This window comes from Nothoprocta perdicaria, unplaced genomic scaffold, assembly GCF_003342845.1.
Source record: "Nothoprocta perdicaria isolate Ctin4 unplaced genomic scaffold, notPer1 scaffold_26, whole genome shotgun sequence".
Classification (NCBI taxonomy): Eukaryota; Metazoa; Chordata; class Aves; order Tinamiformes; family Tinamidae; genus Nothoprocta; species Nothoprocta perdicaria.
This window is the reverse complement of record NW_020455488.1, coordinates 2,672,225-2,685,560: the sequence shown is the minus strand read 5'-3', so window position 1 is coordinate 2,685,560 and position 13,336 is coordinate 2,672,225. Positions and strand designations below refer to the sequence as shown.

General features: G+C 44.3%; 1 protein-coding gene across 2 annotated transcripts in view; it reads left to right on the top strand.

Moving 5' to 3' along the window:
• The window catches only part of IGF1R (insulin like growth factor 1 receptor), a 132,347-nt gene extending 120,231 nt beyond the window's left edge, over window positions 1–12,116 (top strand). For both annotated transcript variants that reach the window (XM_026040514.1, XM_026040517.1), the window contains exons 16-21: window positions 874–1,103; window positions 1,359–1,469; window positions 3,898–4,057; window positions 6,303–6,432; window positions 9,122–9,256; window positions 11,387–12,116. In XM_026040514.1, coding sequence (XP_025896299.1) covers window positions 874–1,103; window positions 1,359–1,469; window positions 3,898–4,057; window positions 6,303–6,432; window positions 9,122–9,256; window positions 11,387–11,753 — 1,133 coding nt within the window. In that variant the 3' untranslated portion in view covers window positions 11,754–12,116. The remainder of the gene's footprint in view (window positions 1–873; window positions 1,104–1,358; window positions 1,470–3,897; window positions 4,058–6,302; window positions 6,433–9,121; window positions 9,257–11,386) is intronic.
• Window positions 12,117–13,336: the final 1,220 nt, after the last annotated feature.

Here is a 13,336-nt window from a genome sequence, read left to right as displayed (position 1 = left end):
TCGATCAGGTGTGTGCAGGGCTCTGCAAGCGCAGGAGGTAGTCAGAGCATCAAAGGAAGTTGCTTGAGGCTTCAGTTCTATTTATGATCTGCTGTRGTGCTGCTGCCTTAGTCTCTTTGCAGGAGTTACCAAAAGCCTCTAGAGGCGAACAGGTTTAGCCAGAGTGGCAGATGGTGACTCTCTTTTACTGTTAACTATTCCACAGTACTGCTAGAGCGTGGGGTACAGTGTCCCCTCCTTGGGTGGGGAATAGGCAGCAGCAGCGGGGCTGCTCGGGCTCGGACCTCGCCTTGCCTGAGGCACTTGTCCCTCTGGGTGTCACCACCCAGGGTGTCTCTCCTGCCTCACGTCAAGGGTGCACAGCAGCAAATGCTGCCTTGATGGGAGCAGCAGAGTGTGTGCGCGAGCAATCAGGATGGTTTCATGCCCCAGCCTGTTAGATTAGAGAGGAGGTTTCTCTGAGGTTGTAAAATCAATCTGCTAATAGAGAATGCAGCAGACACTAAATTGATACCAATGATCAAGTGTGTTTGATGCTGTCTGGAAGATTTAGAAACCAGGGATCCTAAGGAAAGCTCAAGCCTGAAGGCTTCTTCCCACCCCATTCTGTGCTTTGAGGTTACTTATTTCTCTCACAATATATCAAGATTATAGTGAGACCCTTTCAAGTCCTTGTACCTGTCTCTGTTCTTAAGGTTTATCAGTATGGCRAGTGTCTGCCCATCTCTGTATGGGGAAGACCGTACATGCAGCATGGAAGCTGTCAGCATTGGGTGTGCTGTCGTTTCAGTAAACCTTTCGGGCAGCTGGTACCCTAAAGCCAAGAGTCATCTCCCACTTGCCAACTTCATGGGCTGTTCTCTGTCCCCTTAGTGTACGTTCCTGATGAATGGGAAGTGCCCCGCGAGAAGATCACCATGTGCCGGGAGCTGGGGCAAGGCTCCTTCGGAATGGTCTACGAGGGAATAGCCAAAGGAGTGGTGAAGGATGAGCCGGAGACCAGAGTGGCCATCAAAACTGTCAATGAGTCTGCGAGCATGCGTGAGAGGATAGAGTTCCTGAACGAGGCCTCGGTGATGAAGGAGTTCAACTGTCACCACGTGGTAAGTCACCACYGTGTAGGAGGGCTGCAGTTGATGCAGAGATGCTTATGGGGAAGAGGGACCTCAGAGCAGGTCCCCACCACCTCTGGAGCAGTGACTTGGGATTTTAGCTTCAACTCTGCAGCTTTGTAATGTTTTAACACACTGTCATTGGGGACTGTACTCCACCTGCAGACCTTGCCCACAGGTTCATCAGTGTTTATACCATCGTAATCAGCCATATTTGTGATTGCACATTTGTTTTCCTTCTTGCAGGTTCGGCTGCTTGGTGTAGTTTCTCAGGGCCAGCCAACGCTGGTTATCATGGAGCTCATGACACGTGGAGACCTCAAAAGTTACCTGAGATCACTGAGGCCCGACACAGAGGTGAGTCATAAATTATTACATATTTTCTTCTATTTCTTTATTTAGAAACATCTTGAAAGGACAGGGGGGAAGCAGCAGGTTGACCCCTGTTGTCAGGTCTCCATGTCTAGGGAGCAGCTGTCACTTCTCTGCAGAACAAGCCTTGCAGATGCTTAGTGACCCAGTGCTCTGCGCTGARCGGGCACCACAGCTGAGCCTCGCTAGTCTGGGTCTATATGTTTGGGTTGGCAGATTTTTCTTGGGGAGTTTCCTCCTCCTTTCTGTCACTTTTCATTTTGAATGTCACAGTTCTATATTATTTGTTAAATTAAATAGCCCCTGAAAGCGGACCATTGCAAAAATTCAGAGTTTAAATTAATTTTGTTTCATACTTGCAGAAACAGCTAAAGTTAGCAGATATTTTTAGCGCATTCATTAATATTACTTGCTCCATGATTATTTTTCTTTTTGACCTGTAGAGCGAGCATGTGGTGTAATTCGCCTTCACTGCTAGCAGTCAGTGTAGGGAGCCAAACACCCTGTCACCCCTTCTGTACATATCTGAAGAGTTCATGACAATAGTCTGTTTATTTTATTTTATTTTATTTTATTTTATTTTATTTTATTTTATTTTATTTTATTTTATTTTATTTTATTTTATTTTATTTTATTTTATTTTATTTTATTTTATTTTATTTTATTTTATTTTATTTTWWTTTWWTTTWWTTTWTWTTWTWTTWTTWTTTTATTTTTATTTTACTTTACTTTATTTGCTGCCCTGTATCAGAACTTTGCTCTTAGTGAAGGGAAGGTTTGTTTATAACCCCTAGCAATTTGCTAGCTTTGCCCTTCTCCTTAAGCAGCCCTAAGACTGAAACATGAGCTGCTCTGTGCTCTGCACCTTTCTTCACAAAGAAGTCATTGCAAATAGCCCAGGGTACTGCACTGAATAGGTCCCCTCTTGTATCGCTGAGCCCTATTTTCCAGATTTTCTTTAAACTTATTGTCTCATCTCACTTCTCATTAAGAGGCTAAACAAAAATTCTTGTTAGGATGGTGGTTCACAAGGTATATCCCGTGTTTTGCCTCTGTTGCCAAGTCTGCTAAAATCTGATGTTTTAGCTCCTATGCATCCTTTAATACGTAGGAAAAATTCGAGCAGCTAAAGTTGCCACATCTAGGTTCTGAAAGATAAAGTTAAGAGGCAGAGGTCATTTGTCTCTGAAGTAACAGTGAAATAGGTAGAAAAACTGCTCAGCAGTTTTCTTCGACCTTTATTTTCATGATCTAGCACTTCTGATATGAATAGCTTAGAGAACGTGGGCACGTGGCAGATGTAAAATGAATGAATATGGTAATAAAAGGACCAAGGGTATGACTGGTATCTGTGATTAATAATGTTTCAGGTTCTATTAAATAGTTGTAGTTGAGTGTAATTGAATTTGGCCCTCTTTGTGACAAGGGGCAGKGATGTTAATATGGAAATTGCCAAAGTGGTGAGCTGGGTACTCCACTTCTCTGCCTGTATATTGGTGCTCTCCAAAGCACTCTGTGTYAGACCAGGTTCTAAATTCTCTGTCTTCGTTGACATGCCATGGAAAGAGTTGAGTGAAGCTAACTGAGGACGTGCATGATGACCAGGGCCCATGTGTGCGAGGGGCTCCCCGAGTTTGACAAGTTTTACCAGCATCTCCCATGTCTCCCTTTCTTTCTTGGGAGATCTGCTCATGTTTGTTAGCATTAGGATCACAGATTTGAGGCTCCCTTTTTGGTTACTGCGTCAGYGAAGGTTACCCGAGGGTATTAATCTTAGCTAAATCCATACTGCTAAGGAATGGTGAGATGATACTGACGCATAAATACCTGAAATCCTCCATCTAAGAGAGGGGGAAATGCAAAAGCCGTTTATCCCTGGATGGATAAGGAGTGAAACTGCTTCAGAAGAAGCTGTTTCAGAAGCTTTTTCTCCTTTTGCAAGTAAAAATAATTCCAGAAACATCTAATTTTGGAGAATTGGGGTGCAGTGAATGAAATCATTTAACATAATCCATTTTTGGGGGGGGGGGGGGAGGATAGTAAAGCAATTTATAGAAATCCTTAAGATAACTTTCTTACTTTGTATTTTGCAACTTGTATGGCAGAAGGATGGGCATTTGCGTAGACGGCATAAAGCCCTTATACCAAAAGTTCCTTGTTTGAATTCTCTAAAATAGAATAGTGTGTTATAAAGGAATTATTTGGAAGTTCTCTGTATAACTCGTTTTGGTATGTTCAGTTTTCCTGCTAAGATATTCTGGTCTGTGTAAGCATAATTTTCTGTTCAGTCTGGTTCTTGTCCAGTTWAATTGTTGTAGTCTGATGGGGGAATGATCAACTGTTGCAATTTGATGTAGAAATAGTTGCATTTTGTATTTTCCTCTGACCATTTCTTCATCTTAATCTTGCTTAGAATAATCCTGGTCAGGCACCTCCAAGTCTGAAGAAGATGATCCAGATGGCAGGAGAGATTGCTGACGGGATGGCATACCTCAACGCCAACAAATTTGTTCACAGAGATCTTGCTGCAAGAAACTGCATGGTGGCAGAAGACTTCACTGTGAAAATTGGAGGTGCGCTSTCTTGACTTGAACACAAGTGAAAAACATCATCACAAAATTCAGCATCTCAGAAGGCGTTTTAATTTTTTGAAAGCTGTCGGAAAGATCTTTGGAAATGTAGCGCTCTGTTAAATATCTGCAGAATGAAATATGTTCCCCATGAAGGCTTGCTGTGATTTAGGACCTGTGAGCAGTCAACACTGAATTGTAACTCTTGGAATGCCTCTACTTGCTGTTGTTTCAGTGAGGAAGTAATAGAGTGTATGGATTTAAAAGGAGCTAGTGGAACAGTGATTGGAAGTGCAGATGCTGCAGGCATTTGGGTGAATGGTGCAGTTACCACTGCCTTGTCATTTGCTTTTTTCGTTAATGCACAATAGGGATCCCACCTCCTGTTTCTCAATTCAAGAATGACAATTTTAGGATTATTTTAAAGCGTATCACATTTGGAAGTGGAATGTGAGCTTTGACTTCTGCTGGATGCTTTCCAGTCTGAACTGGAGTTCTGCTTTCCAAACAACAGAACAGCTTTGCCTCTGCTCTGGTTAGAACACTGCTTCTTTTTTTTCGCTTTTCTTTTTTCTCCCCTTCCCTTCACCACCTCTCCAAAATAGTGTCAGATGGGTTTTTTCAGGCTTGTCTCCAGAGAGGGTGATTTCTAAGCTTTTGGCTGTTTTAGAGTTGTGCATATTAAAATAGTATGTATGAACAGCCTGCTGCTGCAGGAAACTAATTCTTTTTTGCTCTGAGCTTAGCTCGGGTACTTTGTTAATTCCTGTAAGTAATACTGTCTTTTGAAAGAAAATCATTTCATTTTGTGTTGGCTGATYGGGGAGTAAGATCTTTGGCTGGATAGGGTGTTTATTTTCTGCAGGTTTGGTGGAAGTTGGTCTAAATCTTCCTCATTCTAATAGTCTCAACCCTCCTTTCCTCACACCATTATACAATTCTCTGAGCTKCATGAGGTGCATTTCTTACCTGTAACATGGTTACCCTGAAAGCATTCCTGGAAATACTCTATACTGCTCCCAGTTATAGGCTGGTGTTGAAAGGCAGGAACAGTTTGGGAACATCTTGACTGGAACATGCCAACTGAGACTGTTTTTATGTTACAGTGCCCTCTGCTCATTGCAGATCTGTTTGTTATTTGCATTAAGTTTTTGAAGAATTTCTCACTCCTGAAGGGTTAAGTCACCCTGGTGTGTGGGAGTGATGGAGTAGCTGCACGGGTAGGTGTTTTCAGTCACACTTGCTGACGGTGTCAGTGTCTCTAACAGACAAGGAGCAGGAAGGATTGGTGGTCACTCAGGCAAGCTGTAGACTGCTAATAACAACAGTGAGAATTGCTTACACTGGGTGGATTTTGTCCTCTTTTCACTCCATTCTTGAAAGGAAGCCCAGCAGTGGTAAAGTGAATTTTGCCTTGGCCCTGCTGTGTCAGCAGATAGAGTTTACTATTAATAAGGGATTTGATGGCACTTGGTTTATTAGCTTGGGATCAGTGTGTGAGAACATGGTGCAGGGTTAAGYGGCTGGTCCAGGGCTGCACAGCAGGTCCTGTCCAGCCAGCCATACAGAAGGAAGGTCTGAAATGAGTCTGAGTGGTGGGAGACAGACGTTATGGGACCCAAGGCCTGCAGATGCTCAAAGGATACCCAGGGGCATGGCTTTAATATCAATCCATATTAATCATACAGTCATTTATAGTTTTCCATAAATGAATAGTCTAATCTTCCACAGTATTTGAGGTCAAGTATTTTACAGGAATTGAAAATTAACTGTGGAGAGAGGAGAAGGGGGAAGGACAGAGGAGAGATTTCTCTCAAGATCTGAGATGCTTTAATCATAGCCATTAGTGCTAATACTAAAGGGACTCTTTACATTCCTTTCTTAAGACTAAAAAGAAAGGAAAATCTCTGAATTWAACGTACAGCTTAATAAATGATACGACTTCCAGAAGACAGCTTAGGCAAGGCTTGAATAAATCCTGGAACTTTTAAAATCATTCCGATTTCCTCTGGACTCGGTCCTGACCCACTGAAGTCAGTGGTAAAAATCTCTTGGTTTTGTTGCTAGAGAGACTAAAGCAGCCTGCAGGAGTCAGGTGAAGTGTCTGCAGAGGAAGATGCCATGGTAACTGATTGCAGATTCTTTACACCAAACTGTGATTCTCTGCAGGCTACAGTCAGTAGCACGTAGTAATGAAGATATTTGTTGCTTTGTTACATGAACTCACAGCATTTGTACCTTCCTCTAGATTTTGGCATGACGAGAGATATCTACGAGACAGATTATTATCGTAAAGGAGGGAAAGGTTTGCTGCCTGTCCGCTGGATGTCCCCAGAATCACTGAAAGACGGAGTCTTCACAACGCACTCCGATGTCTGGTAACAAAAATGAGCTGTGAAAACCTCTTCTAGCGCCTTTCTAGCCTCTTTTCTTCATATGCAGCTTCTCCTGTCCCTTCAAGAGTAGCTCCCTCTATCTGCTGTGAGGGACTCTCCTTTGTGTCACTGTCCTATTGCAAACCCAGGAATTTGTGCGGTTAAATTCTACTCTCTTAGATGAAGCCTTAAGTGGATTCCCAAACCTGCAGGTAGAGGAATATTTGCCCCTGGGAGTTATAAAATCAGCTGTGCAGTGAAAAACATCACCTTCACCTGGAAGAGCAAGTGAAGAAGCATTTTTCCAATTGCCCTCTTTCAAGAAAAGTATTGTAAATTGCCAGGAATATGGAAAGGTTCATAGTGCTGGCCTGGTTTTCTATCACAACCTTCTGTGAAGATAATTGTACTTTTCTGCACACAGTTGGTGTACACGAGCAAGCTTTTCTTTAGAGTTCTCCCTTTTGTGCATTCCTCTGTTTGGGGCCTGCTTTGTTTGCCTCATATGCAACAAGATGCAAGAATAGGGTTTTTTTTTKTTTTTTTTTTTTTTTAAAGCACATTGCATAGTTGCACTCTCTGTGAAATTTTTAATAGAAGTGTTCAGGAAATTTCAAAATYCACTTCTTCAAAGAAATAATACTCTGGAACATTTCCCCCTAACCCCAGCTTTTGCAGATAAGCAGGGAGAGCTTGGCAGGAGATGAGGATTTACTGGCAAAACCTCTGCTCTGTCTTTTATGGTTTCTCTGCCTTCCTAACGAGATGTTTTTACTGCTGATACGTTACAGAATTGGCAGCTGATTGCCTCCAAATGTCTAGAAGTCAGTGGGAATTGTATTCTAGTAGTAAACTGCATTTTCTTTAAACAATTTGATGATTTTGGAATCAGCAGGCTGTGTTCTGTAGCGCCAGCTTTGAGTGAAAGGTTCTTAACAAAAATTCTGTAACTAACAAAAAAGCAAAGCGTTAGAATAGTACTCACCAAATTTTGTTTGTGGCCTATAACCACTTACATATCCCTAAGTGTATGCCCAGGATTTGTGATGGCTTCACAAAGAGGACAAAAATTTGAAGCAAATTCCCCAGAAAAAAAATCCCAGATTTAGAACTGAACRTAAATTCGGAAACCTTTGCGAGGTAGGAGAGATAGGGGACAAAGATGTGAAATGTTCTTTCTTTAAGGCTAGAGTGAGGAAAAAAGCAAAAAAAAAAGTGCTTTAGGAAGTGGTCTCTGGCATGGCTTGTCATCTAACGGTAAGAAGCTCCTGTGTTTTCCAAAATTTTGCTCAGGTCGATGCACTATCTGACGTAGAAAAAGCTGTTCTGACAGGGTGAATATACTGTTTGTTGCACCATGGACCCTTGGGCTTGCCGTGTGCTTGGCAGCCACAGACTCAGAGATTCCAGTGAGAACTGCCACTCTGTCATGCAGTAATGATCAGCTCCGTGGTCTGCTTATGGCTGAAATGATAATGCTGGTCTACTTTTCCATAACCCATAGACCAACTATATGCTATACATTAAAGGCCTCGTGCCAGGAAAAATCGCCTGCTTTCCGTGTGTGGGTTCCCGCTCTGGATTTGCATTACGGACACCATGCTCTTTGGCTGTGTGGGGACAGCTGATATTGTCTTCAAACAATAAAATAAAGTGTTGAGATCACTTTTCCTGCTTTTTTGGTGGGATATTGCGACATCTGGTTTCATGTTCTTAGACATTGTTTTTAGAAGCCAAAATGTTAAAAACCTGTGCAAATGGTCAGAGTCCAAGGTTYGTAAGCTGTAAGGTGAAGTGGCAAACTGCAGAGGAGCGTCTGGAGCTATTGAAGGGTGGAGCTTTATTTTGGTCATTCCTTCTTTTATTGCTCCTCAGGCAGAAGAATGAGGTAATTAGACAGGACTGTTTTTGTTGTAGTTAGGAAGGAGAATATTTTGAAGCAGCTGTAATGCCGGTCCGTATTGCAGGAAGCCTCCAGCCTCTTACGCTGTGTTTTTTAGAGCTGGTGGTTGCCCCAGAGGAGCCCCATAAGTTTATTTGTTCCGAGGCTGGAAGCGGGAGCTGCCCCKGGCTGGCTCCCGTGTTCCTGCCGGGATCAAAGGCACCGAACGGAGCCGACCCTCCTCCCTGCCTGCCCTGCAAGACCAACAATTGCGGGTCTGTTTGTGGCTTCTGGCTTCTGCTGCAAACCGTTTCAGATACAGTGGATAAATGAAAGATAAAACCACTCTACCATAACCGCCTCATAATACTGGGCTCCTGTTTCCACAACAATACCCTATTGATGCCACGCTTCTTTCTCCAGGCCTGACTCAGCGTTTTAGCCTCAGGACCGAGTCTGGATTTTCTTTCACTGCGCAGCAGCTTAGGAGCAGATGATTCTTCATGGTGGGGAGGACAGTTTCAGCCTTGTCTGTTCACTAAACTAGTTTTAAATTGAGATTGATACGTTTAGAAAGGGTCAAAAATTACATCCAAACAACTCAGTTACATAAATATGTTTACCTTGTTTCACCAGTAATAAATTCCTTGACTAGTGGTGTTGACCATGACCAGTTGCCTGYGTTAGATGATGCAGATACCACCATTGGCGCGTACTCTTTGAGCAACTGGATCTTCTCCTTCTCAGCATCATCAGAGAGAAGTATCTTCAAGGCTGTGTGGCCTTCTAAAGCTCCGCTTTGTTTTGCAGGTCCTTCGGGGTCGTGCTGTGGGAGATCGCGACGTTAGCAGAGCAGCCGTACCAAGGCATGACCAATGAGCAAGTGCTCCGCTTTGTGATGGAAGGAGGCCTGCTGGAAAAGCCCGACAACTGCCCCGACATGCTGTGAGTGTCACGAGTTGTCTGTGTTCTCAGCACACAGCCTGCTTTCTGATGCCCACTTCCGTAGCACTTCTGCCTTATCTGCAACAAGAGGGTTCTTAGGGCTGTGAGAGGCTCTTTGCACCAACTCTGTCATACTTTGTGTTTAGTAGTAGTGAGATGTGCTGTGAAACAGCTTTGCTTCAGGCCAGGGTCTCATTTTGGCCTGGCTCTCTAATAGGAATGCAGAAGCCTATCTCTGCGTTGCTAAATAAATCTAGGTTTAATTAAAGCTCAGAAACGGGACTTATTTCAGCAAAAATCTTTGTGCCTAAATTTTGCCTCTTCTGCTTAAAATAGTTCTGTTGAGCATAAAGGGAAAAAAGAGCTTAGGCTGAGCTTGAAATACGCTGTGCATAAACCCCCTGGAATTCACTGCCTCATTGAGCACATGCAGAAACGAATGTCCCGTTCTTTGTCTGCTTCGGACCTGCTCCTCCAGTCTCAGAGYCCGCACCATGGGGATAAATAACATCTCCCTTGCCTGTTTTTCTTTCCTGTAAGCAGAGAGGGATGTTTGCAGGAAAGCCTTTGTGCACCCCCAGGATGAACGTTTCTCCCAGCCTTTCAGAGGTGGAGAGGACGCGACGCAGCGGCCGTTGGCTTTGCATTGTTCAAATACTTGTGCTGCCTTTTGTGTACAGCAGCGCGCGTTGTTCAGGCTTCAGGACTTTGATACGCTTCCCAAGCTGGCTTTTGGGAAGGAAATACTGTGTCTTGCAGTTATTGAAATTAGCTRGAGGCCCCCAGAAGGGATACAATCACTTAAGGGCTTCAGCTGCTTGGCATTCTTAGGAAAAGAGCTTTTTTGGCCGCAGCGCTGGCTCCGGTTTCGGATGACAGGCAGCCTTGTTGTGTTGCTGGAGGGTGGGTGCTGCGTGCAGGGGGAGGTGTAGCTGCCACGCGAGTCCTCCCTTCGCATTCCTTCCCTTCCATGAGGCTGGGGAGAGTTTCTGGCAGCAGGAGCCATCGGAGGTTGCTGAGCYGGGCAAGAGCCGTGTAATGAAGCAGGGGGAAGAGGAGGCAGAGATGGGAGAGGGGAGGGGGCCTGAAGCTGCTCTGCACCCCAAGACAGTAGGAAAAAACGAGCAATACAGGGAGGAAGAACTCGGCAAGGGATGGAGTGTTCGAAATTCCCCATTAACCTGGAGTATGTGTGGAATGAGGCGGGCGGGAGGTGAGTTAGCGAGGGCCGGCCTGGCCGCTCCCCACGGTGCCGGCTCCGAGTCCCGGCGCCACCGACGATCCCGCTCAGCGCAAGCAGCCCCGCGGGGCTGGGATAGCAGTYGGCAGGGGCTCCGCGAGCCTGTGCACGAGCAGGACCCCCTGGTGTTGCTTTGGGGAGGAAAAGCTGTTCACACCTCAGTTATGGCCACCAGGATGGTGTCTGGCRTAGCCAAGGGGCAGAGCGAAAATTCAGTTTTGAGTTTACCTTCTGACCATCTGAATAAGAAGCTGGCTGAGCCGGAATATCATTCAAGATAGCGGCCTCCTTGTCTCCCTTCTGTAGGCACAATTTTGCCTTTGTCTAAATCCAAAAAATCACCTGTACTGTACTTAAAAGTTTATTGTGATGTGCTTTAAGTCACTTCCAACTTGTTTTGTTGTCTTAGGACAAGCAGACAAGCAGGTTATTACCTTATGTTTTAAAGGTCAAGGTGATGTCTCGGCAACACCCAATTTTGCTTGGTCACAAAACTCTTGTTTCCTTCCGTTTTATTGTTTCATTTTGTGGTCTTGCCTTGCCAGCGTGGGACGTCGTGCAGGGAGAGTCATGGAGGTGTGTGAGCAGAGGGTTTCAGGCTCTAAAATATTAATGGGTCCCTGGACATAAAATGCAAATAACATGATTTTGAAGTTAAAAAAGCATTAGAGAGCGTTGGGGGAGCGTAATGGAGGAGGCCCAGACCGGAGCTGTGGGAGCAATTCCATGGTTGGAAGGAAGGTGGGGTGGGGTGGGATGCGTGACGACTCGGCCAGGAAGAATCATGTCACTTGGTCACCTGTGAGGAGGGGAGGCTTTGCTGGAGGCCCTGGGGCTCCGTGGGGCTCCCGAGGCTCTCGGTGATGGGATCTGCCGTGTTTCCCGTGCAGGTTTGAGCTGATGCGCATGTGCTGGCAGTACAACCCGAAAATGAGGCCCTCCTTCCTGGAGATCATCGGCAGCATTAAGGACGAGCTGGACCCGGCCTTCAAGGAGGTCTCCTTCTTCTACAGCGAGGAGAACAAGCCTCCCGACACGGAGGAGCTCGACCTGGAGACTGAGAACATGGAGAGCATTCCCTTAGACCCCTCCTCCACGCTGCAACCCAGCGACAAGCACTCAGGACACAAGGCCGAGAACGGCCCCGGCGTGGTGGTGCTTCGGGCCAGCTTCGAGGAGAGACAGCCCTACGCGCACATGAACGGCGGGCGCAAGAACGAGCGGGCGCTGCCGCTGCCCCAGTCCTCGGCCTGCTGATCCCGCCGAGCCGCAGCGCGCCAGCGGAGGAACGACAGGAACCTACAATATATTCACAAGCCTACTGTACCTCAGTGGATCTTCAGAACTGCCATAGCTGCACTTGGGAGAACCCTTTTTTTCAGTAAACCAGTTATCTTCTTTTTTTTCCTTCTTTTTTTTTTTCAGTATGCAAGCAGATGTTTGTTTCGGCAAAGGACTCCGTTCACGGGGCGCACAGTTGGCCTTCTAAAACTCTGGTGTTAACACTTAATAGCAACCGAAAACTTGAGATCTGATGTTTTTCTCTCTTTCTCTCTCTTCCCTCTCTSTCTTCTCTCTCTTTCTCCTGTCTCTCTGCTTCGTAATGGGAAACATATCTGCGTGCAAGTTCAACCGTACGGCACTTTTATCAGATCAAAGATATCGCAGGCCAGGTGGCTCCCCGGTACCCCGCAGGCACCTGCCTAACACTGTAGGTCTTTATAAAAAAAAAAAAAAAAAAAGAAAAAAAAAATTAAAAAAAACACACAAAAAGGCAGAAAAAAAAAGATTAAAAAAGACTGGATTTTTAATGTCGCTCTTTAATCTTTTTAGGAATACGTAAAAGAATAAAAAAGGGCCATCATTCGTCCAAGGTTGTTACCATTTTCAACGCTGCCAAATTTTGCCAAAAAAATGAACTCTTTGTTTTTCTTTTTTTTTCTTTTCTTTTTTTTTTTTTTTGTAGGCGTGGAAGGAGCACAGTAATCAACTGCTCTGTTTAAAAGAGATCCTGACCAATACGTTCTATTCAATCATACACTGGTATAAAAAAAAATCAAATTGTCTAGATCTTTTTTTCAAAACTGGACAAAATGTGATTTTTTTTATTATTAATTTTTTTTTCTTGTGATGGAGAACAGAGAAGGGATGGGGTAAAGAAACAGGCCTCCCTCTACCCCGACCYCATCCCTATGAATTCTGGACAAAACTGGCAGTGGTGAGCTAAGCAAAAACATGCGTTTTGTACAAAAACCAAGTCAGCCGCACGCCAAAAGCGAGACATGAAAACCATGAAAATACCCGGCAGAGATCTCCATCATTGCAGCCTGCCTTCCTTCACAGGCTTGCAAGGAAAAAAAAAACAGCTAGAAAAAAATATTGAGAAGATTTAAAAACAAAATTTTGATCCGCAGTGGCCGGATTCAAGTATATGATGCTTTGTTGACCTTTTCTCTTTATTATTAAGACTTCTCGAAGGGTCTTGCAGTTCTATGTTAGACCATGGATCATTTGCATACACATTGTCTTTTGTGTCACTTTTATAACTTTTTTACGGTTCAGATACTCATCTATATGTCTGTACAGAAAAAAGCTGCTATTTTTTTTGTTCTTTATCTTTGTGGATTTAATCTATGAAAACCTTCAGGTCTGCCCTCCTTCCCTTCCCCTGCCCTCCCACTTCAACAGATTTTCTTATGCTTTGTACTATAGTGTGTAACTTTAACTTCCTCCTTCCCAGTAACTGATACCTTTCAGATGATTTGCCATGAACTGTTTAATGCCTTTTGATAAATACATTTCCTCCTTTTTTTTTTCCTTTTTTTTTCTCTTTTTTTTTT